This window comes from Dromiciops gliroides, chromosome 1 (genome assembly GCF_019393635.1).
Source record: "Dromiciops gliroides isolate mDroGli1 chromosome 1, mDroGli1.pri, whole genome shotgun sequence".
Lineage (NCBI taxonomy): Eukaryota > Metazoa > Chordata > Mammalia > Microbiotheria > Microbiotheriidae > Dromiciops > Dromiciops gliroides.
The window spans coordinates 188,742,932-188,769,854 of record NC_057861.1 but is presented as its reverse complement, the minus strand read 5'-3'; the positions used below and the strand labels follow the sequence as shown (position 1 = coordinate 188,769,854).

General features: G+C 36.8%; 1 protein-coding gene across 5 annotated transcripts in view; it reads left to right on the top strand.

Moving 5' to 3' along the window:
• Positions 1 to 26,923, top strand: part of DCDC2 (doublecortin domain containing 2) — a 209,115-nt gene that overhangs the window by 62,492 nt on the left and 119,700 nt on the right. For 4 of the 5 annotated variants that reach the window (XM_043973561.1, XM_043973669.1, XM_043973592.1 and 1 more), the window contains exons 4-8: positions 5,194 to 5,208; positions 19,793 to 19,869; positions 19,973 to 20,104; positions 24,828 to 24,974; positions 26,684 to 26,738. In XM_043973561.1, the coding sequence (XP_043829496.1) occupies positions 5,194 to 5,208; positions 19,793 to 19,869; positions 19,973 to 20,104; positions 24,828 to 24,974; positions 26,684 to 26,738 (426 nt within the window). The remainder of the gene's footprint in view (positions 1 to 5,193; positions 5,209 to 19,792; positions 19,870 to 19,972; positions 20,105 to 24,827; positions 24,975 to 26,683; positions 26,739 to 26,923) is intronic. The other variant, XM_043973822.1, reaches the window with a different exon arrangement.

Here is a 26,923-nt window from a genome sequence, read left to right as displayed (position 1 = left end):
GGCCTGGGGACCTGTATCACTCCTTGACCTTTTCCCAGGCATTTCAATTCAGGTTTATTCATTGGGGATACTCCCAAGCAGACTGAGCTTCCCATTCTCATATTCATTGGCTCATCATCCTCCTACCTTAGCTATTCCAGGGAAGATTGTTCTTTATAGTAATGATTATGGCTTAATAGTCTAAAAGTGCTGTCTCCCCACCACAAAAAAGAGGGGGAGTAAAAAAGATATACCTGGTGCATGATATAAACACATGTTAACAGACAGAATATTTTAAACAAGATTCAGTAACATTACTACTGATGTAGTTGCCTGGGAGAGACTGATAGTTGAGCCTCACATTTCACCTCTTCACTGGACTTTGCCTGATCAAATAGCTGATTTCACTAATTTCTGTTGCACATCAATCAGCCCATTTATAGCGTGCCTTTAAAAAAAATCCCCTGAGAGGAACTTTATTCCTATACCATACTTGTACAGTTTATTCTTTGAACTTAAGTGAACCTAACCCTTGAAAATTGCTTATTCTTTAAGTTTCAGTTCACTGTGCCACATTGTTGAGTTCTTTTTGGATACTTGTTGTGTCATCTAGTGTACTATTTATTTCTCCTAAATCTGCCATTTGCAGATGTGATAACTATTTTCAATCTAAGGAAACAATTCAACAGACATTAAGTGAATCTATGTTTAAGTGCTGTTGAATAGAATAGGGCCAAGTAGCACTTCATTCAAGACCACTCCAAGTTGGGATCATCTTCCCATCAATGCCAAGAAGGACCCAAATGCTTTCCTGGATCTTCTTTAAAAGGCCTTTTATTTAAAATCCTATTTTGTGGGACTTAGCATTTATTTATGCTCAGCTTTAATGCTCCCGACCTTATTAAAAGACAGTGACACTTCCGTATCTGTCTAGTTCCTTGTCCCTCATTACCATTTCCTGTACATGTCCTTTTTTTTCCAAGAGGGAAGTGGTGGGGCATATATAGTCACTAGAGATCCAGACTTGGAGACAGGAAGACCTGGGTTCACATCCTTCTTCTGACACATAGTAGGCCCTGGGACCGGATGAATCACTACTTCTCAATTCTTGAGGCATCTTAAGTTGTGAAGATGATGTTGTCCCACACTAGTAGAGGAATCTTCCTTATTCAGGTGTTCCCTATTCTGATGAAATCACAGGCACTAGACCTTGTCCTTGTTAAAACTGAATAATTTGTGGATAAGCTTCAGGTGTAGCCCACCAGTCTTTTTTAAACACCTTATTCACTTTTTCCTCATAGCCTTCAATTGCAACAACTCTGTCAGAATTTTGTCTCTGAGCATTTCTCTTTCATCATCCTTGGACTGATTCCAGTTTTAAAGATTTAGGTTGTCAGAGTTCACCTATTCTGTCTCTGAACTACCTGAATTCAGTTTTCTTCAGTTGGCAGGTATATATCAGACTAGTGAAGAACAATGAACAAATATGTATTAAGTGCTTTTTGTATTCAAAGGTGCCAGTTGTTTGGGCTTCAAAGATGAATAACAAAAAATTTTTCTTGCTCTCAAGCAGAGTTTAATATAATAGAAAAATAGAGGAATATAGGCCATCATCCCTCAAGAGTTTTAAAATAATATGGTCACTGTTTCTCAAGGTTTCCATAATTTTCATTTTGCCAACAAGCTCTTCCTTATTGATTAGAATCAGGTCCAGAATGATAACTCTTCTTGAGCTCCCTTCTGAAAGATAACATTTTTTTTTTTTTTTTAGCAAGGAAAGTCAAGAATCTACCAGCTGCTCTGTTTGCAGCAGACAGACTTTGAGATGATGCCTTAGTAGTTGCTATGTCCTGCATCCCGATTAGATTCTGCAAACCATGTCAGCTTTCTATCCCAACTTTTTATTAAGAACTCAGCATCCATGTTCACCACCTGACCTAGTAGCCTGTAATATCCTTGCACTATAGTTTTTCCTCTGTTGCTTCTTCTCTTGATTCTCATTCAAATGCTCTCCACCATGTTTCCTCTGTACTCCTCTCCCAAAATTGGAGGATTTCATCTGTTCCATCTGAACAAGGTTTCTACTGTTGCCATATTCCCATCATAAATTCTGTCTTTTAAGCCTCAGTGACATTTTTACCTCCTTAGGTTAAGATCTCCAGCCCACTTTTGTTTATTTCCTGTACTCCTGAAAAAAGGTATTTGAACCCAAAATACTATTGTTTTCCAACCCATTTCCCCCTCCCTTTCTTTTCAATTACTGAGTATTCATTATGCTTTTCTCTACCTTCAACCTCGAAATATGTATCTTAACTGTTTCTATCTGGGCACTTTTCTCCGTACTCTCTTAAAAAAAATTTAAAGTGCTCTTAATCAGATCAGTCTTCAGGAAAATATATCATCTGTGGCATTATTATATATATTATATATGTTTCTGTGTGTATATATGTGCATACACATTATATATCTTTTGTACCTTCTTCATCATTCTAATATCTTGCACCAAGATCAGAAAGTAAATCCTATTCCCTAACATTAGCTTTTTATCAGGCATGTTCATTTCTAATATCCTTCTTTCTTTTCTAAAGATAATACTTTCAATCTGCAACAGAGATGAAACCACCACCAGTGCCCATAGGTCCTTCAGCTCTAAGTCTTTTTCTGCCCCGGCCTTCATAATCCCTAAAGATGTTTTCCAGGTTCATATGGCCTTATAATTAGCTCCCACTTGAATTACAAGAAACAGGTAGCATTCTCAGGTTTGAAAAGTCCTGGGAGGCTCGCTGTCATATCTGAATACATTCTCTGGGGTAGACCTCAAGGCCTCTCAGTTTCTGTCAAGTTGACATACAACTGTTTTTCTGCCTTTTATCTAGGAGAGTTATAGACCACTAAGACATGTCTCTTCCTGGTGTCAGGGAGTTTTTTTTTTTTCTGTTTTCTTTTCAACTTCTTATACCTTGCCAAGAAAGACTTTATCTTCCCTGGTAAATTGGATCATAGAGAAGGGCTCTTTGTTTTTTTTTCCCCTTCTCATTTAGCAGATATATTTTACATTTACCTATCTATGCATTTATTCTCCTGCCTCTTCTCCCAGAAGAATATAAATTTCTTGAGAGTTGGGACTATTTAATTTTTGTTTCTCTGTCCTAAATGCATGGTAGTCATTTAATAAGTTCTTGTTGATTTGAGTGCACACATAATTTTTTTTTTTACACATAATGTTTAATTGCCTGTATCACAAGCACAGGGTTTTTTTGTTTGTTTGGTTTTTTTAGTGAGGCAATTGGGGTTAAGTGACTTGCCCAGGGTCACACAGCTAGTAAGTGTTAAGTGTCTGAGGCCGGATTTGAACTCAGGTACTCCTGAATCCAGAGCTGGTGCTCTATCCACTGCGCCACCTAGCTGCCCCGAAGCACAGGGTTTTAAAATAGTTCCGTAGCCCTCCTGCAGTTGAGATAATTTTTTATTTGGGGATTCCCTCTGGATACTTTCCCATTAACTTCTGGTTGTTTCACTCAGTTCTAAAACCTGCTGCAGATTCTGGTGCTAGTGTTTTGGTATTTTTCCCCAAAAGATCATTATTTTTATTAGTCTACTTACTGAAAGTTCTCCTTTTCTACACTGCCCCCCCCCATTAATCCCCTAGTCTCCCAGGTGTGAATAATTAGTAATTAGTTGAACGGGGGGGGGGGGGGGGGGGGGGGGCAGGCTAGAACCCTAATTGTACCATTGCTAGCAGTAGCTTCAGTCTTGGTCAATACCTTTGAGAAGCTCAGCTGGAAAAATTCAGTTGCTTGCCTATTCCAACAGACAGAGAAGGAAACAAGCAGGTAAACAAAGCATTATTAGTACTTAAGTTATGTCAATTAGAAGAGAACTACTGAGGGGCGGCTAGGTGGCGCAGTGGATAAAGCACCGGCCCTGGATTCAGGAGTACCTGAGTTCAAATCCGGACTCAGACACTTAACACTTACTAGCTGTGTGACCTTGGGCAAGTCACTTAACCCCAATTGCCTCACTTAAAAAAAACAAAAAACAGAAGAGAACTACTGGGGCAGCTAGGTGGCGCAGTGGATAGAGCACCGGCCCTGGAGTCAGGAGTACCTGAGTTCAAATCCGGCCTCAGACACTTAACACACTTACTTACTAGCTTACTAGCTGTGTGACCCTGGGCAAGTCACTTAACCCCAATTGCCTCACTAAAAAAAAAAAAAAAAAAAAAGAAGAGAACTACTTACAATCATGGGGCTCCCCGCCTAAGGGAAGGAACCCTGATTTTAAACCTCTGCTGCCTTGTGGCTATACCCATATATGGGAAAGGCTTTGGGAGTGAACCCCGAGGAAAAATCAGGAGTCGGAGTCCCTTAGGCAGTTGGATGTTGGACATCACATCCCTCTGGCAACTCCTGCGGTGGCACTGGTGCCAAACTGTACTGGCTCTGCTTCTCCTTTGGATCCACCAATGTCCCGGAGAGGGAAAACTTGCTGCATGGGCAACAGCTTGTTTTCCATATTGATCTGCCCAGGCCAGCGCCCTGGAGAGGACACTCCAGCTACTCCTCATGGGGTAGATACAACATGGGATGCGGCAGTTACCAGTTATAAGTCACTCAGGAGCTGCAGCTCCTGTATCGGACTGCACAGCCACACTGTGGCCTGTGGCTCTTCAAGGTGCTGATCCATGGTCGTCAGTGACTGGTGGAGGCCTACTACTTACAATTATGACCCTGAAAATTGTTCTTTGCTATTGAGTATCTATAATATATATTAATATATATAAATGCTATTGAATCTTGATTTAAAACATGTAGGGTCATTCTCCCCAATGGCCAGTGTGTGCCTTCTTGAGCCAAAAGTCCTATTAGGAGCCCCTGTTGTAAAGCTAAACCCTGAAATGGATGTAAGTGCCATTAAGTCACTGCTTTCTTCACAATGTCCATTCAAGACAATACAAGCCAGTGACATCATTAGTCACTCACTTTCATGAACAGTAAAATCCATCAGTCAAGTTTTAATCCTCCATCTTGCAGGACCTACTAATCACTGAAGTTGAACTATATTAATACAAATGTAATTAATCATATTTTATATTTATATATAATTTATGTGTGTAGTTATAGTCATTTAAACTGATTGCTTTAGAGATTAAGATATTGAACATGTATATAATTGACTTAGCTGATAAAAAATGTTGTTTTGTTTTGCTAACAGTCATCAGAGGAAAATGTGAGTACCAGTGTTGAATCTCATTTGGCATGTGTTATATGTCATTCTAAATGATGTAAAATGGTTAATAATTTCTTGGTATAAAAATAAGCAGTGTACAGTCGTATTAGTAATGGAATAATTATTTCTCATAGGCATTCAGGCATATTTTTCATAGCTTAATTTATAAAATTTTTTTTGTTCAGGGCTAGTTACTTTCAAATTATTCATTTAAACTTTGTATTATAAGATCTGTCTTTAAACTAGATCCAGTTTTAAATATAGTGTTATTTAGGACACTTCTTCATTTTATTTCAAAATACTTCTGAACTTTGATTATGTCTTTGTGGGAGCTGAAAGAGGTTTGTATTGATCCTCTTTGATTTAGAAATTGGGTCAGAATGGGTGATATATCATGTGAATGGTGAGTATGAATACTACTATCCAGTTCATTCATAAACTATACCACTTTTCTTGGCTCTGTAAATATCTTAAGCCTATGATTTTACCATTCCTCAGTTGAATTTGGTGAGAACCTGTCAGCAATTCTAACCTTACAAACAGGTGGAAGTAGGTTGGTGATGTAATTTGAGGGGGTTTTAGGTAGAAAGCTTTGTTAAAATCTGTCCCCTTCCTGACATTCTGCCTTCCTTTAGAGCTTCAACAGGCCCCTTTTTATAGTGCAGATATTCTTGGGAGCTGGTAACCTAGTTAGCAGATCTCTTAATTGACAGCTAGCAGAAAGCATGCAGAAATCAGGCACGGGATTAGGTGAATGCAATGGTGGTGGCTCTGGAAGGAAAAAATGGAGCTTATGAGGGGAAATGGAGCTTGCCAGGGGAAGGAAGAAGGAAGCTAAGTGGTACAGTGGTTAGAGTGCTAGGCCTGGGAGTCAGGAAGACTCATCTTCCTGAGTTAAAATCCAGCCTCAGACACTATTAGCTGTGTGATGCTGGGCAAGTTACTTAACCCTGTTTGCCTCAGTTTCCTCATTTGGAAAATGAGAAGGAAATGGCAAACCACTCTGGTATCTTTGCCAAGAAAACTCCAAATGATGTCATGAGTTGGACATGACTGAACAACAAGAAGGAGAAGGAGGAGGGAAGGGAGACATTGCTAAAGATCAACTTCATCAGCTTAATAGCTTCATCTCTAAGATCAGCCATGCCCATTAGGCAAACCAACACATGGATACAACATGTGCAAAATTACAAAAAAAATACACAAATAATATCCAGACCGAGAGAGAGGCTTGGGGGAAGGGAGGAGAGGAGAGGGGCGGACAATGTCAGGAAACATCTCTTGTACAAGGGAGCATCTGAGCTGTGATTTGAAGGAAGCGCAGCATTTTTTCCCCCCACTCAGGTGAAGAGGGAATGCATTCCAGATATGGTGATGGGAGCAGGAGGTGGAATGTTAGGTATGGGGAATAAGGATCAGGGCAGTTAGAACGTGGAGAGTCTGATGTGAAGGAAACAAAGGTGAAGTAAGACCAGAAAGATACATGGAAGAAGCAGGAGATCTTTTGTGGAAAGAGGAGTATCTTGAATTATGTCAGTTGCATCGCATTTTTATATTATAACTCATTCTAAACTGCCCCCTTGCCTGATCAACACAGTTTACTTTCAATCTGGATTATTTAAATAGGCATGTTGCTTGGTGTGTTTTTTTTTTTTTCCCTGAGAAAATGTTGGGTTCTCTTCTTAGTGTGGCGCAGCTGATGGAGTGTAGGGTTTGGAATTAGAAGCCCAATCCTGGCCCTGGTGTTTATTACACGTTTGACTGTTGGCGAACCTGAGCCACACCTGAGCTCGAGTTTCCTCACCTGTAAAGTGAAGGAGCAGGATTAGATGATTGATAAGGTATTGTCCCTTCTAGCTTCAAATCCTATGAATTTATGAATTAACTAATTAGGAAAATTACTTTTTTGAAGGAAAAAAACCAATGGATAATGTTAAGGATAATAGTGAATTTAAATGTACAGCTGAGACTTTCCAAATAAAAATTAAAAAAACAACCCCAAGCCCCGAAACTTTATACCAAAACTAAGTGGCAGTCTTCTAATTTTACTTGAATTTGCTAAGAATTCACTTGGGTTAATATGTAATTTTTTAACTGAACAGGGGTCATCCTCTTCTGGACAACATAGCGTTGGAATACCCCCTGCAGACAGATTTGTGAATGCATTAACTAGGGTCCAAATGTTTTTAATTTTTCTACAAGATAAAAAAGTGCTCTTTGGAAATAATTCTCTGTTACTTAAAATGAATGTGTTTAATATTATACATTAAGATTTTTTAAAATTATGCCCAATTAGAAATTAATGCAATAGCATTGTAGTTAAGGAAAGTTGTACTGAGTCTGGTAGTTTCAGATTTGAATCATAACCTGTGATGGACCTTTATGTGCTTGCCTAGTAGTCATGTTGGTAATTCTAAAAGACACTTTTTCTTTTTAAAAATCAGAAACATCTATGAGTTTTGATAAATTTTGGACTGTTTTAAAAAACAGCTTATGATTTCATTGATATATAATATGGTAACTCTTGTCCTGTGTTAGATATTCAATTGCTTGGATAAGTTATGACACATTCTTTAGAAAAGAGAAGGGTAGGTTAGATCTTCTGTCACATTTAAGCTGAAAAGAAATCCTTTTTTTTTTTTTCTTATTGCTAAGCGGCTAACAGCCAATTTTCCCTCATGATTTGCTCATTTAAGCACTGATCAGGGTTGTTTTCCTGCTGGAGTAAAAAAGGCTGCCAGAAATATTAATGGCTCTTTGTTTAGAGAGTACAAAAGGCAAACTTGCAACCTGATTGTGTGGTATCTATTATTGACAGAAATATAAGCTTTTGAATAACAGATGATAACACACAGCCTGACAGGTATGAATCTTTTCCTCTGGGACAAAGGCCTGGGCTATGTAGAACAACAGGGCAGCCTATGGAAAACTCCTTCAATAGAAATGAGTGGTTTCATCAGCCCATAGAAACAACTAATTAATTGGACCCTCCTGGGAATGTTTTAAACAGCTTTTTCTTTATAATTAGAAATGTCTTTTACTAGGTCTTCAACTTAATTTGAGTGGAAAAATTTGTATAATGCAGCAATATTCATGAATGTGTTTTGGTTAAGCCACTTGAGGTTAAGTCCATGACACTCCCATAGTCTGTTACTTCTATGAAACTTTTTCTGAAGTAACTAGAATTTTTAGGGGTTCATTTACAATTAGGGGTTCTTTTGGGGGTCCATAGACTTTAAAAGTCTATTCTGATAAAGCAGAAAATACATGATATTGAAATATCTATAGAAAATAATAGTTAACAGCCAAGAGGAGAAGAGCTCTTACATGTTAAAAAAGGGTATTGAGGCAGCTAGGTGATGCAGTAGATAAAGCACCAGTCCTGAATTCAGGAAGATCTGAGTTCAAATCTGGCCTCAGACACTTGACACTTACTAGTTGTGTGACCCTGGGCAAGTCACTTAACCCTCGTTGCCCTGAAAAAAAAGGATATCAAGTTTGACTAACATATATAATTAACAAGAGAAGTCTTACATAGAGACAAAGATACGGCTGTTTTTACTATGTCTAGGTCATTTCTTTGTTGAGAGGTTAGTGTGTTTTTTGAGTCAGTATGGCATGTTGGAAAGAGCTTTGAACTGAGGGTCAGGAAGACCTAGGTTAAAATCTGCCCTCAAATACTAAATATGTGATTCTTAGGCAAGTCAATTAATCTCACTGGGCCCCAGATTCCTCATCTGTAAAATGATGGGCTGAACTCAGTGACCTCTAAGCTTCCTTCCAGCTCTAAATATATGATCCTACGAACAATACATTAACTAACCTCGGTAACATAAAAGTCGGATATTTCTGCCAGCAAATGTTTCTCAGAAACAAAATTCACTTGATGCAAATTGGCTGGTCTGTCTGTAAAAACTCTCCCCTCCAGTCTGCTAAGTGCAGGAAATACTAGAGTGCATATTTAAGAATTAATCATCCTTGCAGTTGTGTTCAACAGGTTTGAAAACAAACTTCTAGTAGAACTTTCTGCCTACCACATTAGCTTAAATTTTAGGCCTTGATCATTCTGTTCTGTTTAATTATAGTTCTTAAACAAGGAAAAGGTAGTCTTGCCAGGAAATTGGGTTATGAAACAATTATAGTGGTTCAAAGATATAAACAACTGGTTAAATGATAATTTAGCAGATCTTTAAGGTTTTCACAGGATGAGAAGATATAGGTGGTTGTGATTTTTATCAGTGAAAGGAACACTTTTGTTGTGTGTTCCAGAGCAGCAGTGGTACCTATATAATTTAGAAAGCAGGGAATGAATGATTATGGATAGCTAACTGCTACTATTTTTTTTCTTTCTTTTCTTTTTTGTTTCTTTTTTTTTTTGGTGAGGCAGTTGGGGTTAAGTGACTTGCCCAGGGTTATACAGCTAGTACGTGTCAAGTGTCTGAGGCCAGATTTGAATTCAGGTCCTCCTAACTCCAGGGCCAGTGCTTTATTCACTGCGCCACCTAGCTGCCCCTTCACTGCTATTGTTTTAAGCATCAAAATTTAAAACATTTTAACTATTTTGTATAAAACTTTGATGGCTCTATGATCTCACCTCAGTGAATACTCTTTCCTCCAGTGTAGGTCAATATCCCTCCCTGCCTTCTCATTCTATACAATTCAAGGTGTCTTTTTTTTTTTTAATTAAAAACTTGATTGAGGATTCACTGATAGTACTGGAGACCTTTCTCTAGGAATACTTCATGGGGTAACCCCACTTCCAGTCAGGTCCGAGTTGGTTTTCCTGAAGGAAAGTAGTCCTGTGATGCTTTATGCCAATTTCATGGAAGGTAATATGGAGACATGGGTACCACCATGGAACTTGGGCTTTCCCTTCCTCCCTTCCTCAATACATGACTGTCCCACCTTTCTTTTCAGGTTATACACAGGTATGATAATGTCTTTTATTCCATTTCTCATATATCATTCACAAAATGCCGCAACCTGCTTACACTTACCACATATCTTTCTATTGCCTTTGAGGTGGTGTTTTTGATTCTTCTGATACCTTCTTTGGATAAAAATATATTAGGCACTACCCTACTTTCTTAAACTTAAGGGTATAGAATAATTACATTATATATATATATATATATACTAAACATAGTATATAATATAATAATAAGGTAAATAATAATTTATTTTTTGTGATAACTCAGCATCATTATAAATATCAGGATAATATAATGAAGAGCATTTACCTGGGAATCAGGAATTTTAGATTCAAATCCTAACTCTTACACTAACTGTATGACCTTAGGTAAAATGATTTTCTTCTTTGAGCATAAATGTCTAAATCTGTAAAATGAGAATAATACTTTACTATAACTTACAGTGTTGTTGTGATGAAAAAAATTGAAGATTGTTAAGCATTTTGTGTATACTTATATACATGTATATTTATAAACATGTATACATATGTATACACATAAATATACATGTATATGTATACATATATCTGTGAGACATCTAGGATTACTATTTAAAAAATTTTAATCTGAAAATTTATTTACTTTTTTATACTTCTCTTGAGTCTTGTATGTTAAGATTATATTTTCTATTCAGTTCTGGTCTTTTCTTCAGGAAACCTTGGAAGTCCCCTATTTCATTGAATGTCCATCTTTTTCCCTGAAAGAGATTGATTAGTTTTGCTAGGTAGTTCATTCTTTTTTTTTTTTTTTTGGTAGGGCAATGAGGGTTAAGTGACATGTCTGGGTCACGCAGATAGTAAGTGTCAAGTGTCTGAGGCTGTATTTGAACTCAGGTCCTCCTGAATCCAGGGCCAGTACTTTATTCACTGCAACACCTAGCTGCCCGCTCTGGTTAGTTGATTCTTGGTTGCAATCCAAGTTCCTTTGATTTCTGGAATTTCATATTCCAAGCCTTGCAATCCTTTAATGTTGAAGCTGCCAGGTCCTGTGCAATCCTGACTGTGGCTCTATGATATTAAAATTTTTTTTTTCTGGCTGCTTCGAGTATTTTCTCCTTCACCTGATAATTCTGGAATTTGGCTACAATATTCCTTGGAGTTTTCCTTTTGTGGTCTCTTTCAGGAGGTGATTGGTAGATTCTTTTAATGATGATTTTATCCTCTGATTCTACAATATCAGGGAAGTTCTCCTTGATAATTTCCTGCAATATGGTATCTAGACTCTTTTTCTGATCATGGCTTTCAGGTAGTGTAATAATTTTCAATTTGTCTCTCCTGGATCTGTTTTCCAGGTCAGTTGTCTTTCCAATGAGGTATTTCACATTTTCTTCTACTTTTTCATTCATTTGATTCTGTTTGACTGATTGCTGGTGTCTCATGTAGTCATTAGCTTCCAACTGTCCAATTCGATTTTTTAAGGCATTGTTTTCTTCAGTAAGCTTTTGCACCTCCTTTTCTATTAGGCCAAATGAACTTTTTAATGAATTGCTTTCTTCAGTCAGTCTTTGTGCTTCCTTTTCCAAGCTGTTGATTCTTTTTCCATAAATTTCTTGTGTTGCTTTCATTTCTCTCCCCATTTTTTCTTCTCTCTCTCTCAATTGATTTTTTTTTTTGGTGGGGAAATGGGGGTTAAGTGACTTGCCCAGGGTCATACAGCTAGTAAGTGTCAAGTGTCTGAGGCCAGATTTGAACCCAGGTACTGTACCACCTAGCTGCCCCTCAAGTGATTTTTAAAATCCTTTTTGAGCTCTTCCAAGAAGGCATTTTGGTCTTGAGACCAATTCATCTTCCCTCTTGAGGCTTCACACATAGGCAATTTGAGAGTATTGTCCTCATCTGAGTTTGTGTTTTGCTCTTCCCTGTTGACATAGAAGCTCTCAATGGTGAGAGCCCTTTCCTGTTTCTTACTCATATTGTAGCTTCTTCTTTTTTTTTCTTTAAAGTTGAGGGGTGGGGCAGCTAGGTGGCACAGTGGATAGAGCACCGGCCCTGGATTCAGGAGGACCTGAGTTCAAATCTGGCCTCAGACACTTTACACACTTACTAGCTGTGTGACCAGGGACAAGTCACTTAACCCCAATTGCCTCACAAAAACAAAACAAAAACAAAAAGTTGAGGGGCAGCTAGGTGGCACAGTGGATAGAGCACCAGCCCTGGATTCAGGAGGACCTGAGTTCAAATCTGGCCTCAGACACTTAACACTTACTAGCTGTGTGACCCTGGGCAAGTCACTTAACCCCCATTGCCCCACAAAAAACAAACAACCCCCCCAAACCCAAACCCAAACCCAAACAAAACAAAAAAACAAGTAAAGTACATGCTTGAGCTTTTAGTACATAGAGCTTTAAAATATCTATTTTGCCTACTTTTTTCTTCCTTCTTCCTTCTAGGTTCCCAGTTGTTCTGGTTAGATGAATCATTTTTGAATCTTGCCTCTATTCTTTTTTTTCTTTTTTAAAGGGGCAATGAGGGTTTAGTGGCTTGTCCAGGGTCACACAGCTAGTAAGTGTCAAGTGTTTGAGCCTGGATTTAAACTCAGGTCCTCCTGAATCCAGGGCAGGTGCTTTATCCCACTGTGCCCCCTAGCTGCCCCACTCTTGCCTCTATTCTTGAGAGGGCTGAGCTTGTAGTTAGGAAAACTTGAGTTTGTCTCAGATATCTGCCATGTAACCTTGACCAAGTCCCTTAACCTTTATGTGCCTTAGTTTCCTCATGTATAAAATGGAGATAATAATAGCACCTATCTCTCAAAGTTGTTTGGAGAAATTATATATATATGTATATATATATATATAAATGGTATTGTGAACCTTATATAAATTCTAGTGATTATTATCAAGACTAAATACTACTTCCTCTTAATATCTTTTATTTGGTTTAAATGTCCAGTAAGCCAATTTTATCGCATATATGAAATAACACATATGAATAATTATATTTATATATCTGCCATGAAATATAAAAGTTATTACTTGTGCTCTTAGCTATTACTGATGAGAACTTATAATCAAATAGTAATGCCATTTTAAATCCAAATATTGAACATAAAAAAAGAACTCATAAAATTACCTACTCTGTGTGCTTGTAATTTCAAGGTTTTAGAATCTTGCACAAAACTGTGATAGGAACTAAATACTTCTGTGTCAATCATTACAATCTTTAGATATTCTCCCTCTCTCTAATCTTCAACTTTTCTGTATCCTGGTCTTTGCCTACTGCTTTCCAACGTGTCTGAGTATCCTCCGTTTTAAAAAACAAACAAAACCAATCTTCATTATATCCCATCATCCCCTCAAGATACAGACCTATAATCTCTCCTTCCTTTCTCAGTCAAATTCCTATAAAAAGCTTTCTCCGCTTCATCGCCTCTCACTTATTTCCCATCTCTCTGTAGTCTGGTTTTCAATATCAATTGAAACTGCTTTCTCTAAAGTTACCAAAGATCTTTTAATTTCCAAAACTGATGATATTTTCTCCATCCTAATCCTTCTCGACCTCTGTGCTTCACTTGATACTATCTCCTCCTTGATACTTTTTTCTCTCTGAGTTTTTATGACATTGCACTCTTTTGGGTATCTTCCTGACAGCTCCTCCTCAGTCTTCTTTACTGGCCCATAGTCCATGTTACAACTGCTCCGTACCTGTCCTCATCACCAGTGGTCTCTATCAAACAGAATGTTTTAGAGACAACTCATTCACTATGTCATGAACTATTGATTTCAATAGCATAATCCTTTGAGTTTTATGTTCGATGCAAGTTGGTATAGTATTCCTTTTCAGTAGAATATAAACATATTGAGGGCAAGAATTGTTTAGACTTTACCTTTGTATCCCTCCCACCTAGCACAGTGACTGGTGGGTGCTTCATTAAATGCTTTTTGAATTGAGTTGGTGAAAATGTACAAATGCTTCTTGCCAATCCCTGTTGTTTGGTTGGATCCTAGCCCAGAGAAAGTTTTATTTGAGGTCTTCCTGTGTGTACTCAACCAATTTCTGTCATGCTGTGTCAGTTCCAAATGCAGACTGAATAGAATAGTGTTTGATTAACAATGGATGTGCTTGGTCACCATGGTGCTTCTAGAAACTATCTCCACTTCCAACTTCTCTATGCTTATTTCTTCATCTGTAAAAATCCTTCTAACTTCTGCTTTTGTTTCTGATTCACTAGAAAATTATTAATGTTATTGGAATATTTTTTAAAATCTCAATTGCTTCTGATTTTGTGCTTTATTCCTGAAAGTTACTTCCAAAGGTTGTATTGATGACATAACAATTTCCAAATTAGGCTATCCTGTGAGGTGGTGGGGTGCCCATCAATGAAGATATTCATGAAGGGGTCAGATTCTTGAACCACAAATTCTACCCATGTCCTCCTACTCTGGTCAATCTGTGGCTTAAGCATAAGCCTATGCTCAATGTCCCAAGTGACAGAGAGAAAGGGTTCTTTGATAAGGTTTTCAAAGGTTTTTAAGAAGGCCTCTTGGCAGAGATATTTTGGAAGGAATTAATGCTTTCAGTAGTGATGGGGCTAAATGATTTCTATGTTCCCTCCTACTATATGATTCCACTATTCTGATCATTGTATTGGGAATGGTATTACTCTTGATGTGGTCAGATTGTGAAAAAGGAATTGGAAATATATGGCAGAAACTTTGAATTGGGAATCAGGAGACCTGGGTCTAAGTCTAAGCTCTGACACTAACATTATGTGTGATCTCAGTTAGTGACTTAATTTCCTCTTGCTTTGGTTTCTTCTTCTAAAAATGTGATAGTTAGACTAGCCAACCTCCTAGCTCTCATATCCTTGTATATGGTGACTCATTTGTTGGAGGCTTTTATTTTGTTATTTTAGCTATTTTGTTTTGCAAAGAAATTATTTCAGAGCAATTTGATTCAGATCCCAAGATTTTTGACCCACCAGACTAGTCACTAGTCCAGTAAAACAACCAATGAAAATCACAGCATGGTTGAAATTGATTGACAGCTCATCCAGTCAATGAAATTCATGGAAAGACAGACAAAAACCATGCCTCCACCTATGTGGAGCACACACAAAATCCTCGAATAGCCCTGCTTAGAAGTAACCAAACCAACCAACCTTTCAAATGTTAGCATGTCGAAAGCAGTGACTGCTCTCTGAAAGCATTTTGTGATAACTGCTATATGAATTCAATTTGCCTTTTTGTTTCTTTAGGAAATCTTGGTAGGCCCTCCTAATCCTACTCAAAGAATGAACCCCTTTTCTCTTGTCCCCTGGTCCATTGAGTATAGCCTATGGTTAAACCACAAAGGAGGAGAGCAGAGGTAGAATTTTGTGGCTCAAGAATCTTATCAAGTATAATTTTTGAAATAAGGAACAGAAATGCCAAGGGATTAGGTAGCTGAGAGTGTTACCTGTAATCATGCACGTTTGCTTGCTTATGTTCATCCCAACTCTAGCCTTTTGCTTTTGAGTTGGGGTCAAGTATGGAGTTTGCCATTAGTTCCTCTGGGCTTCCAATCTGTGAATTTGCCCTCAGTGCTTGTATGCCCCTGTAACTTTCCTTGTGAGGTCAGCTCTGTACCTTGACTCACCTCTCAACTGTTCAACAGTCCATCTTTTAATAGGAAATGTAGTATTTTTAAGTGGCACATTATTTTTAGTGTGCCTATTTTTCATTTAAAAAAAATCTAATTTTAGGGTTACAGATATATTTAAAAATAGCCAAACAGATCAGTATAGTACCCATGTCATCTTTTTTTTAGGGCAGTCAGGGTGAAGTGACCTGCCCAGGGTCATGCAGCTCATAAGTATCTGAGGCCAGATTTGAACTAAAGTCCTCCTGACTCCATGGCCAGTGCTCTATCCATTGTTCCACCTAACTGCCCATATCATCTTGTAAAATTGCAAAAAATCAGGTCAATTATAATTTATTAAGTAGGTACTATGTGCCAGGCACTGGTTAAGTGCTTAGAATACAAAGAAAGGCAAAGAATAGTCTTTGCTCTGAAGAAGTTCACAGTCTAATGGAGATGACAACATACAACCAACTATGCACAAATAAGATTATCTATCTACCTTGCTTCTCTATAAATATATGTGTGCATATGGATATGTGTGTATAAGCATTTATGTATACACATATGACAAATTTCAGATAATCAACAGAAATATACTACTAGTATTAAAGGAAATTATGAAAGGCTTCTTGTTAAAGGTAGAATTTTAGCTGGTACTTTAAGGAAGCCAGGAGATGAGGGGGGAGAGAATTCCAGGCATGGAGGACAGTCAGTGAAAATACCAAGAATGCCATTTTACACAGGTATTCATGACTCCAGGCCTAGCATTCTATCCATACCTACTGAGTCACCCGGCCGCCCCAGTTTTTTATAATATGGCACAATTGTTATTAGTTCGATCCTTCCCTTCTCTTATTTCCCATGGATAGTGTGTGCCTTATACCAGTTGGTCTTCTAATGGACAAATGCTGCTGATAAGGAGAGAGGGGAAGGAGCAGAGAATGGGAGTGTGAATGGAGCATTGGAAAAAAACACCACAATTCAAAGCTACTCAGTGTGTTGGTACATTCCTTGTATTTGAAAGTGTCTACACTTTCAAAGTCAAAGTAAATTGTTTATGCTAAGAAGGAAATAAAGATAATTGAAACTTTACACTTTGTCACATTATTATGTTTAAAAAAAGGTCATGCCTTGAATCTTTCAATTGTGATTCATAATATCCAAAGCTATAAAGGATAAATTAGGGCTAAGTGACTAATTATCTTCCTCTTTTGAGAGCTTAAAAAAGGTTTATCCTGATGTGTAGGGTGACTATAACTTAGATACAGTCAATTTGTCTTGGTTTTAATTGATTTAAAATACCAATTAAACTCAATTAAAACAAGAATCAGAATGAATTAATTTATTTGATTCTCAAAAAGCTCAAAGTACCTTCTTGCTGTGACAAGAAACTTAATGCTTAGAAATTCACGCAGCATTTTAATAAGACACACAAGACATCTTAAATCAGTTATTTACGTTGAGAATTTTTTTGCAGATTAATTTTGCAATTATATCAGAACACTGATGGATTTAGTCATTCTATCTTATAAAAGCTAAGTGAAGTCGATATCTATAAAGATATTAAGACACAGACCATCTCTATTTCAACTGGTAAATTATGGATATTTTGAGTATATTTCTTATTGTTGACATTTTTATTACCAGTAAATTTTTCTCTAAAATGATATGATTCTAAGAAGTTATTGCTATTAAAAGTTGAGCTGCCGGTAGTCTTTAGTCAGTCTTTGCTGAATCTTTTAAGGGACTTCTACCAATTCCCTGGTTTGTCTTTTATTCACTTAACAAATATTTATTGAGCAACTAATGCATGCATGGCATTTTGCTAGGTATTTAACAACATAATAAAGAAGCATGCCATTTTATGCCTTCCAAGAGTTTACAATTTAATTGTAGTTCAGCATTATCATTTATTTCTTGAACGATTTGGCATACTCTCTTCCCCCCTTTCTAATACATATCTGTTATTATTGTAGAGAAATGATTGCTGAGTTCCTATGTCACAGCCATCCCTTTAACTAACCAACCAACCTTTATTGAGGGCCTACTATGTTAGTTGCTGTGAAAATACAAAGAAGTTTAAGACATGACATTTCCCTCAAGATGTCTACAGGCTTGTTGGGGAAATAATTCACGCACACATTAAGTCCTAACAATATAAGGCGGTAAATGAAAATTATCAGATGAGTGATACCTATTATAAATGCTATAGAAGTTTAGGAGTTAGAGAATGTTATGTTGGAAGAATTGAAACAAAGCCTTGAACAACGGAAGGGAATTTGACAGGTGGATCTGAGCTGGGATGGCATTCCGGTACTGAGAAAGTTGTGCATATAAGAGACTTAGAAATGTTTTCAGGGGATAGTGTGTCCAAATACTACTTATTCTGGAGTGTAAGATTCATGGAGACAGGTAATAAAGGATAAAGCAGAGAAACATATTGAAGCCAGGTAGTTAAAGGCATCTGGAGTATTTCATTCTGCTATTACATTCTAGGAAAGATGCTGACAAATTGGAACATCTCAGGAAGATGGAGAATAGCATAGGGAGTACCACATACGGTTTAGTTGAAGGTATTGAACTTGATTAGTTTGGAGAAGATAAGACATAGAATGTGAATGGGAAATTATAGGAAGAAGTATTATACCAGGGTTCTAATAGATAGGAAATGAGTGAAAACTATAGAGGCAGATGTAGGCTCTAAAGTATTCCATAAATGTGCAATGGGCTGTTAGCAAATTCTCCATTACTGAAGGATGTCAGGTGAAGACTGGAGGACTCCTGTTCCATGTTGTTGGGAGGATTCCTGTTAAGGTCCATGTTGAGCTAGATGGCCTCTGAAGTCCCTTCCAGATATGTAATTCTGTGATTTTGCAAATGTCATAACAAAGAGGCCAAGGTAGAGAACAAGAAAACCTGTAAAGCCAAGAAAACTCATCATCTACAAAAGTAAGAAAAAAAATCAATCCCTGAAGGTTAGAGGAAGAAATATATTAACTAGTGAATATATTAAATGTAAATAGTCTTCAGTTATGAAGGAGCAATTTTATTGGGATTGTTAATAAAGACAATAATTTAGAATGGAAGTAGTCTATGATCTCGTTTTTTATTCATGGTATCTTATAAAAAGATCATATGAATTGATCATTATCATAACTACAGAATCAAAAGCGAAATCTCCTTTCTCTAATCAGCAGCATGGCTTGTCTACTGATAGAGTGTTGGGCTTAGAAGTCTAGAAGACTTGGGTTCAAGTCCCATCTCTGACACTTAGTAGCTATGGGTGAGTTGCAATCTATTTGAGCCTCAGGCAACCTCTAAGGATTTACCTACTAGAATTCTCAGCCTGCCCTTTTCTGGGTTCTGCTGCTCCAGGAATGGTCTTAAGGCATTATTTGGAGGTATTTGGAGTGATTCTGTCAGGAGCTCTGAGTGCTTACTGCTTTTATTCTGCCATCCCTATTAGAATTTTCCAGGACGAATTATGTTAAATATAGTATGGTTTTTGTTTTTGGCTTACCAAAGCATTTTTTTGGGGGAGATTAAAGTGGTGGTGGTGGTTCTGAATATGTTATTTCATCCCTGAGGGGACCACAATTGGCAATTCATCTATAACTTCTGGCCTGGGGCACAGAGATGGTCAAGTGAATTGGCCATGGTCACTCAGGTCATGTCTGAGGGAGGACTTGGATGCAGGTCTTCCTAGTTTTGAGGGTGGCTTTTTGTCTACTGTGAAGCCTGGCATCTCTCAAAATAAGCATTTTAATTTAAAAAATTTCCCATGTAACCATCAGTAGTATCATTTTTCCATTAAAAGTGAGAAGCAGCATTGGCAGGACTTTAAGGGATATTGTGATCTGCATTCATAGTGATGTGAGATGTTGGTAAGGTAAGGGGAGCTGATGCAGGTAGAAAAAGTGAGGTTTTCTTGAAGGCATAACAGTGCTGAATAAGCCAAGTAAGCTACTTCTCTAGTCTTCTGTGTATTTTCCAGGCACCTAAAAAAAGAATTTCTCATAGAATCATGTCTTACATAATTTTCCTGTACTTTTATAGGTAAAACCTGTAATCCACAGTAGGATCAACGTATCAGCACGCTTCAGGAAGCCACTTCAGGAGCCCTGTACTATCTTGTAAGTTGGTGTGGTTTACATGTAGAGTCGGTTAACTTAATGGCTTTTGTTATTTTGAAATAGCATCTTTAATTTATTTGACTCAAGTGCTTTATCTTTCTAGCTTGATTGCTAATGGAGACCTTATAAGTCCAGCATCACGCCTCTTCATCCCTAGAAAAGCCTTGAGTCAGTGGGATCTTGTACTTGAAATGGTCACAGAGAAAATAACTTTAAGGAGTGGAGCTGTGCATAGGTAAGGCAAAGAGGTCTTTTCATGTAATAATGAATTAAAAATCTTTTAATATGCTGTTGCCACATTTATCTTGTGCTGTTAACTAATAGTTAAGTTCATCCAAATTCTTGATTTTGGAGTGTGCCTTTAAATAAGGAACTACTTTTAAAAGCCTAGCTAATTGAGTCTTAATATACAGAGGACACTCAGTTATCTGACTTTCCAAATCATTGGCAAGTACCCAATGTTATAAAGAAATATGAGGTTTCAATCTGCATATAAATGGGACACCAAAATAGGGAATAAAATGAAGTGAATCAAATTTATTTCACTGTAAGTCCAAGTCTGAGATATGTGAAGCATTTTTCTCATAGGTGACTTATGTCATTATGACAAGAAGGGTTAGAAATTATGTATCTGGAAGGAGAATGATAATATGATAGAAAAGGTCAGCAGATTTGGACCCAGGTTCACATCCCAGATATTTATTATTTACTAATCCAATAGAGGTGGGTGACCAGGATGGTAAAAGGCCTCAAGATCATGACACACAAGGACCAGTTAAAGCAAGTGGGGATGTTTAGCCTGGGGAAAAGAGGATTTGGGGGGAGTATGATATCTCTTCAAGTACTTAAAGAGCTATCACATGGAATAGAATATACTTGTTCTGTTTGGCCCTAGAGGGCAGAAATAGGAGAAATGGAATGAAGTTGGTGAGAGACAGATTTTGACTCGATGTAAGGAAGGAATTCCCAACAATCAGAGCATTACTAAAGGGGAGTGGACTGCTTCTGGAGGCAGTGGGATTCTCCTTCACTAGAGGTCTTCAAGCAGAGGCTGGATGATCAATCAGTTGTCAAGTTTATTATAGAGTGAATTTTTTGTTCTCTTAATGGGTAGCACTAGATGACTCCTGAAGTCCTTTTCAACTTTGAGACTTTATGATGACCTGTTTACTTCACATCTGTATGACTTTGGCTGGGCACATTCCTTGACCTCTGTGGGCCTTGGATGTTAGCCTGGATAAGGGGTCAACAAGCTATAGTTGCCTGCCTTTGTGCTGCTCATGAGCTAAGTATGTTTTTTACATTTTAAAATAAGGTTTTATTGTATTTAAGAATGTATAGACCATTCATGGTTTTCAGGGCCATACAAAAACAGGGGGTGCTGGGCAGGATTTGGCCTTTGCTTCATGGGTTGCTGACCCCTAAATTATGTGATCTCTAAGCTCCCTACTATAGTTGTAAAAACTATTTTAAAAATAAAAAAATGTCAAAATTGTCACTCAGAGAAACTTATGCAAATGTAATAATGATGATAATAATAGCTTGCATTTCTAGAGTACGTTCTTTACAGTAACCCTATGGGATAGGTAGTCAGTGCTAGTCTACCTCAATACACATTGCTTGTGATGCTTCTTAATGGGACCATTGCTAAGTCCACAGGATACAGAATACAGACTTGAAACAATTCTTGAGAAGAAGAAAGAGTACTGGTTTTAGCACCATAAAGACGTGAATTCAAGTACCATTTCTGACATTTACCTGTCTTATACCTTTAGGAGTCAAATCCCTTAATCTTAGGCCATCTCAATTTTTTATCTTCATAATGGAGGTGATGATAATACATTGTTGTGTTATTCATGAAATTTAAAATTTTACTTTAAAATGTGAACTATATAAGCTACTTTGACTATGTTAATACTATGCTATAATGAGTGGAGGTAACTGGCCCTGGTTATAGATGAATTATTATAGTTTGGAAGTCCCCATAGTAAGTTATTCACATCCCTATAACTGATTGTATACGCTAGTCCCCAGACAGGATTTGGGCTGTCTCTTTATAGATTCTGTGTGATAGTGAAATTAGAATAGGAAAATGAGAACCATTCTTGTGCATGGCTGCTCAGTCTGACTAAAAAGTCAGATGTTTAATTTTGAGAAGCAGAACGATGTAGTGATTATTTTGGAGCTAGAAGTATGAGTTATATTCCAACTTTGATAATAGCTGTGTAGTCTTGATCCTTTCTGGGTCTCAGTTTTCAACATCAAAATGGGACTTACTAGACAGTGTGTTGAGAAGGCTTTTTTTTTTTTTGTGAGGCAATTGGGGTTAAGTGACTTGCCCAGGGTCACACAGCTAGTAAGTGTCAAGAATCTGAGGTCGGATTTGAACTCAGGTCCTCCTGACTCCAGGGCCAGTGCTCTATCTACTGCGCCACCTAGCTGTCCCAAGAAATACTTTTTAAAATAGTCCCTGCCTTCAAGGAGCTCACAGTCTAATAGGGGAGACAACATTCAAAGAGCTATGTACAAATAATATACAAGATAAATAGGAAATAATCAACAGAGGAAAGGCACTAGATATTAAGAAGGATTGGGAAAGGCTTCCTGTAAAAGGTGAGATTTTAACTGGAACTTTCAGGGAAGCCAGGAGTTAGAGGTGAGGAAAAAGAGTATTCCAGGCAGGGGAGACAGACAGAGAAAAGAGATGCCTGGAGCTGAGAGATGGAGTGTCTTGTTTGAGGAACAGCATGAATGAGGGATGGTGGTAGTAGTGGTAGGAAGGTGTACCTAACTCACAGAGTTGTGGTGAAAGCACTTTGAAAATGTTACAGGGTTGACAAATGTTAAATGTTATAAGTGTGACCCATTATTATGCCATTTTACCATTTATGAAGGTAGGTTTATGTTAAACAGACAAAAGTGTGAACCATAATGTAGGTGAAGTAGCAAAGCCAGTGAGATCTGATTGTAACTAATCTGAGCTGTGTTCACTTAGCCCACATAGAGCTTAATGATTACCCAAAGGGGATAATTATCCTGTGAATCAGTATATTTATCTCCTGAAATATTCCATATAATCCCTTATAAACTCCCAGTTCTATATTTTTCTTTTTCATAACAATAAAGGAGAATCAACAACATTTTACACAATAATTCTGAGCACCAGAGCAGTGCTTACTGTAAGTTCTTAATCATTGACCCTTACCCACTCAAGATGTTCAAGTAAAAGAAATCCAACCTTTCTTTCTTCAGAGCCTCTTCCTCTTTGTTCTTTCCCTTTATAGTTATTCACGTTAACTACTCATATTTTAAAAGAAAATGAAAATTGAAAAAGGTTTGGGACCAGATAAATGCAAGGAAAATGAGAATCTGGGTTTCAGTCTTGGTGTTTTGTATTGTACCAACACAATTTAAAAAAGCATAAAAATAGTGAAAGAGAATTCAGCTGTACCTAAAGTAGTACCTAATATATTTATTTGACTTTTTTTTGGCTTTGTTTTTCACAAATGCACATCATTTTGAATTCTTACTTGTATTCATTCAGTAAGGATTCTGATAAACCTCTGGCGCTTTATCATTTTCTTTTATTGAATGTTACCAATGCATATGAAGACAATGGGTTGATTAATTCTTTGTGATAATCTCATTTGTGTCTCTGATTATAGTTGATAGCTTTCAGTTAAGTATTTATGTTTGTGCCTAGCAGAGAACAAATCAGCAGCACATATTTGAACAGTTCTGTTTGTGGCTTGTCTTTTTATTTGCTAAGTTTCCTGTTAATCTGCTTTTCATATTCTTAAAAAATGTGACCAACACATATTAAATAGGCTCATAAAGTAATCACTGTTCTTTTAATAAGTAACAGATTAATTGTAGCTTATTGCAGCAGTTTTACCGTAAAGGGAAATTCCTGTAAACCCCTTGATTCTGGCAAAGATATACTGCTCACTTACTTATGAGGTGGGGAAAAAGCCAAGCATGCATGCTATGCTGTTCTGCATCATTAATCCTCAGGCTGGGCTGTGTTCCCTCCCTGTCTCCTCACTTTATTTTTTGATCCAATTCAATGTTTGTTTTGATGCAGCCCTCTGGTCTTAGGCCATTTTAGCAGACAATGGGGTTAGACAGTTTGTCACTTGCCAGATACATTATTAAAATACATTTCTTAAAATTCTTACAAAATATTTAGGTAAATATTTGATTAATGAAGATAAGCCCTGACATAACAGCTCTGGACCTCTGGACCTCTATGATCTGGTGATCTGGTCTGACCCTGTCTTTTTGCAGATGAAGACACCGAAGTCTCAAGAGTTTTACTTTCCCATGGTCACACAGGTAGTAAAGAACAGAGCCAGGATTTGGACTGGGGCTGATTAAAGATCTATCACCCTTAGTACTGCACCAGGCTGATTTCTTTAACTCTGGGACAGTAACAGGAATTTCTTATAAGGAGAGGCAAGTTGATGTAGGAGACAGAGTCAGTCAATAAACATTTATTAAGCACCTACTATGTGCCAGGCACTGGGCTAAGTGCCAGTCAGTACTGGAGACCAGTATGAATTCTGATTCTGACACTTATTAGCTGTGTGACCTTTGAATGCCTTTTAATTTTTCTAAGCTTTTTTCTCCTCCAGTGTAGACACGTCCTGATTCACAGGATTATTGTGAGGAAATCCTTAGAGGTCTGTATAAGGGGTGATTAATTATAATTAGATTTTCAGACTCACTCAATGTATAATATTACTGAAGAGCTATTTCTCTTGACCGAATGTCAGTATAATTTTCATCTTTGGAAATCATTTAACCTTAGTGGTTAGTATTTATCAACCAAACACCAAAACTCTGAATAAATTTTTTTTTAAAAACCCATATAATTAATGAAAAGTGTAAGATACCCCATTTTGAGCAAACCTTTGAATGCTAATGAATCTAATTGTTTGCCACTAATATTTTGACAGACTTTATACTTTAGAAGGAAAACTTGTCCAAAGTGGGTCAGAGTTGGAGAATGGACAGTTTTATGTAGCAGTTGGCAGAGACAAGTTTAAGAAATTGCCTTACAGTGATTTACTTTTTGATAAGTCAACAATGAGAAGGCCTTATGGGTAAGTTCTCATCCTTTTTCTCTTTTTTAAATAGCTAACATATTTTATTAGTTATTGCACTAGGCCATTTGCTGGCCATCAGGAAGTTTTGTATTTAATTGGAACACTTGTTCAAATGGCAGGATCCAAAAAATTAGTGGTATTATAATCTGTATCTTTACTGCTATGATAAGACAGTAAGAAGTCGTGTTTAGGAAAATCTGTTTTTCTGCATCTAGGAAAGTATGCATGGATTTTATATTGTGTACGCAGAATGTAAAGAATTTAAAATATTCATTTCTTATGAAGAAGATACACAATAATAAACATGAAAAACATTAAAACTAATGGAAGCTTTAAGACTATCTTAAAAATTTAAAGAGAAAACAATATTTTTCAGTTTGGCTTAGGAAAAACAGCAACTATTTTTGAAAATAGTCTGTTTTCATTTACCTCTTTTTATATTAAGTCTGAATATTTTGCATGGTTATAATATTGCACTTGTGAAAAATTGAATTGTTAGTTGTATAGTTAGTATAGGCACAAATTTAGGAATTGCTTTATTTCTAGTTACACATGTATATTTTTCTAGTTGAAAATGCACAGTGGATAATTTCCCTTCATTCTTGAAGGGCATTATCTTTTTGTTTCAAGAATAGAGCTTTTACAAGAATTTAAGCACTATAAATATATTATTTGTTAGATACATGGCCATTGTAATTCACTACCACTGAATGAGTTGGTTGTCCTTGCCATATTGGCCTCCTTTTCTGGCCATTTTTAGCTACTAGACATCAAAAAAAGAGAATAGAGAATAATGATCTCATCTTTCTGTATATATCCTACTTTTTTGCTATGAGGCACAATTTTGGAAGACAGGAAAAGAAATCATTGATTTGAATTCCGCTGATTCAGATTTCATAATAACTGGGAAAGAAGATAATGTTAACAAAATTTTGAAGAGGGATGACATTTGAACTATAGAAGAGAACAAATGTTTTAATCATAAACCATTCATTTAAAAAATCAAGATAAAAAGGCTATCAGTTTGTTAGGCAACTCTGTTTAATCTGCTTCAAGTTACATGTATTTTAAAGGAACAAAAACTGCATTTATTTAAGGTGTTTTATGAATCATACTTTCTCATCAATACAGTCATTATAGAGTTCATATTAATAAGGTTTTAAAATATATATAGCTCTGTTACTTTTCATTTGATGGAATTGGGGTTGGCAGTCTAAACTGGGCTGCCTTCTAACCAGTATCTGTTTAATATATGCCTTTAGAGTCTTAAAATCTCATAAGATGTTTTGTGGATATTGGTAATTTAAAATCTCCTTTAAAAATGTACCTTGCAGATAAGTGCCAACAATTTGTCAGCCTCCTCTCCCCGTGAGAGGTGTATATTTAGTAATATCATCATTCTTTACTACTTATCTAGCAGAAAGTACTACTCATCCTGGAAAGTGGCTTTTTGCAAGGTATATTTAAAACATTGGGGTTTGAAATTTGAATTCTTTGAAATAAAATGTAAAATGTTCTAAAAACCCACGACAAATTTGAATTAAGGAGCTATCTATGAAATTGCAGTCAATAGATATACCCAAATGAGTTAGCATTTTTCTATATATCAGTGACTTTAGCATGGACAATGGATTCCATGGTACTGTGTCTGGTATATTATTGATAATACAATATTTGAATTCTTAAATTATGATTTCTCTCTGCAGTCAGAAAGCTTCATCACTACCTCCTATTGTTGGATCCAGGAAATCTAAAGGGAGTGTAAGTATCAGATGCCATAGTCATTCACTTTAATGTTTTGAGTTTCCAAAGGATGCAAAGAGACTGTCCTTTGGGTTTAAATTAAATCAGAAGATAAAACTCAGCTACCTAGTGATATAATTGTGGTTCTATGAACCAAACATATAATTATAATATTACAACTAGAAGAATAGATATTTGAGATC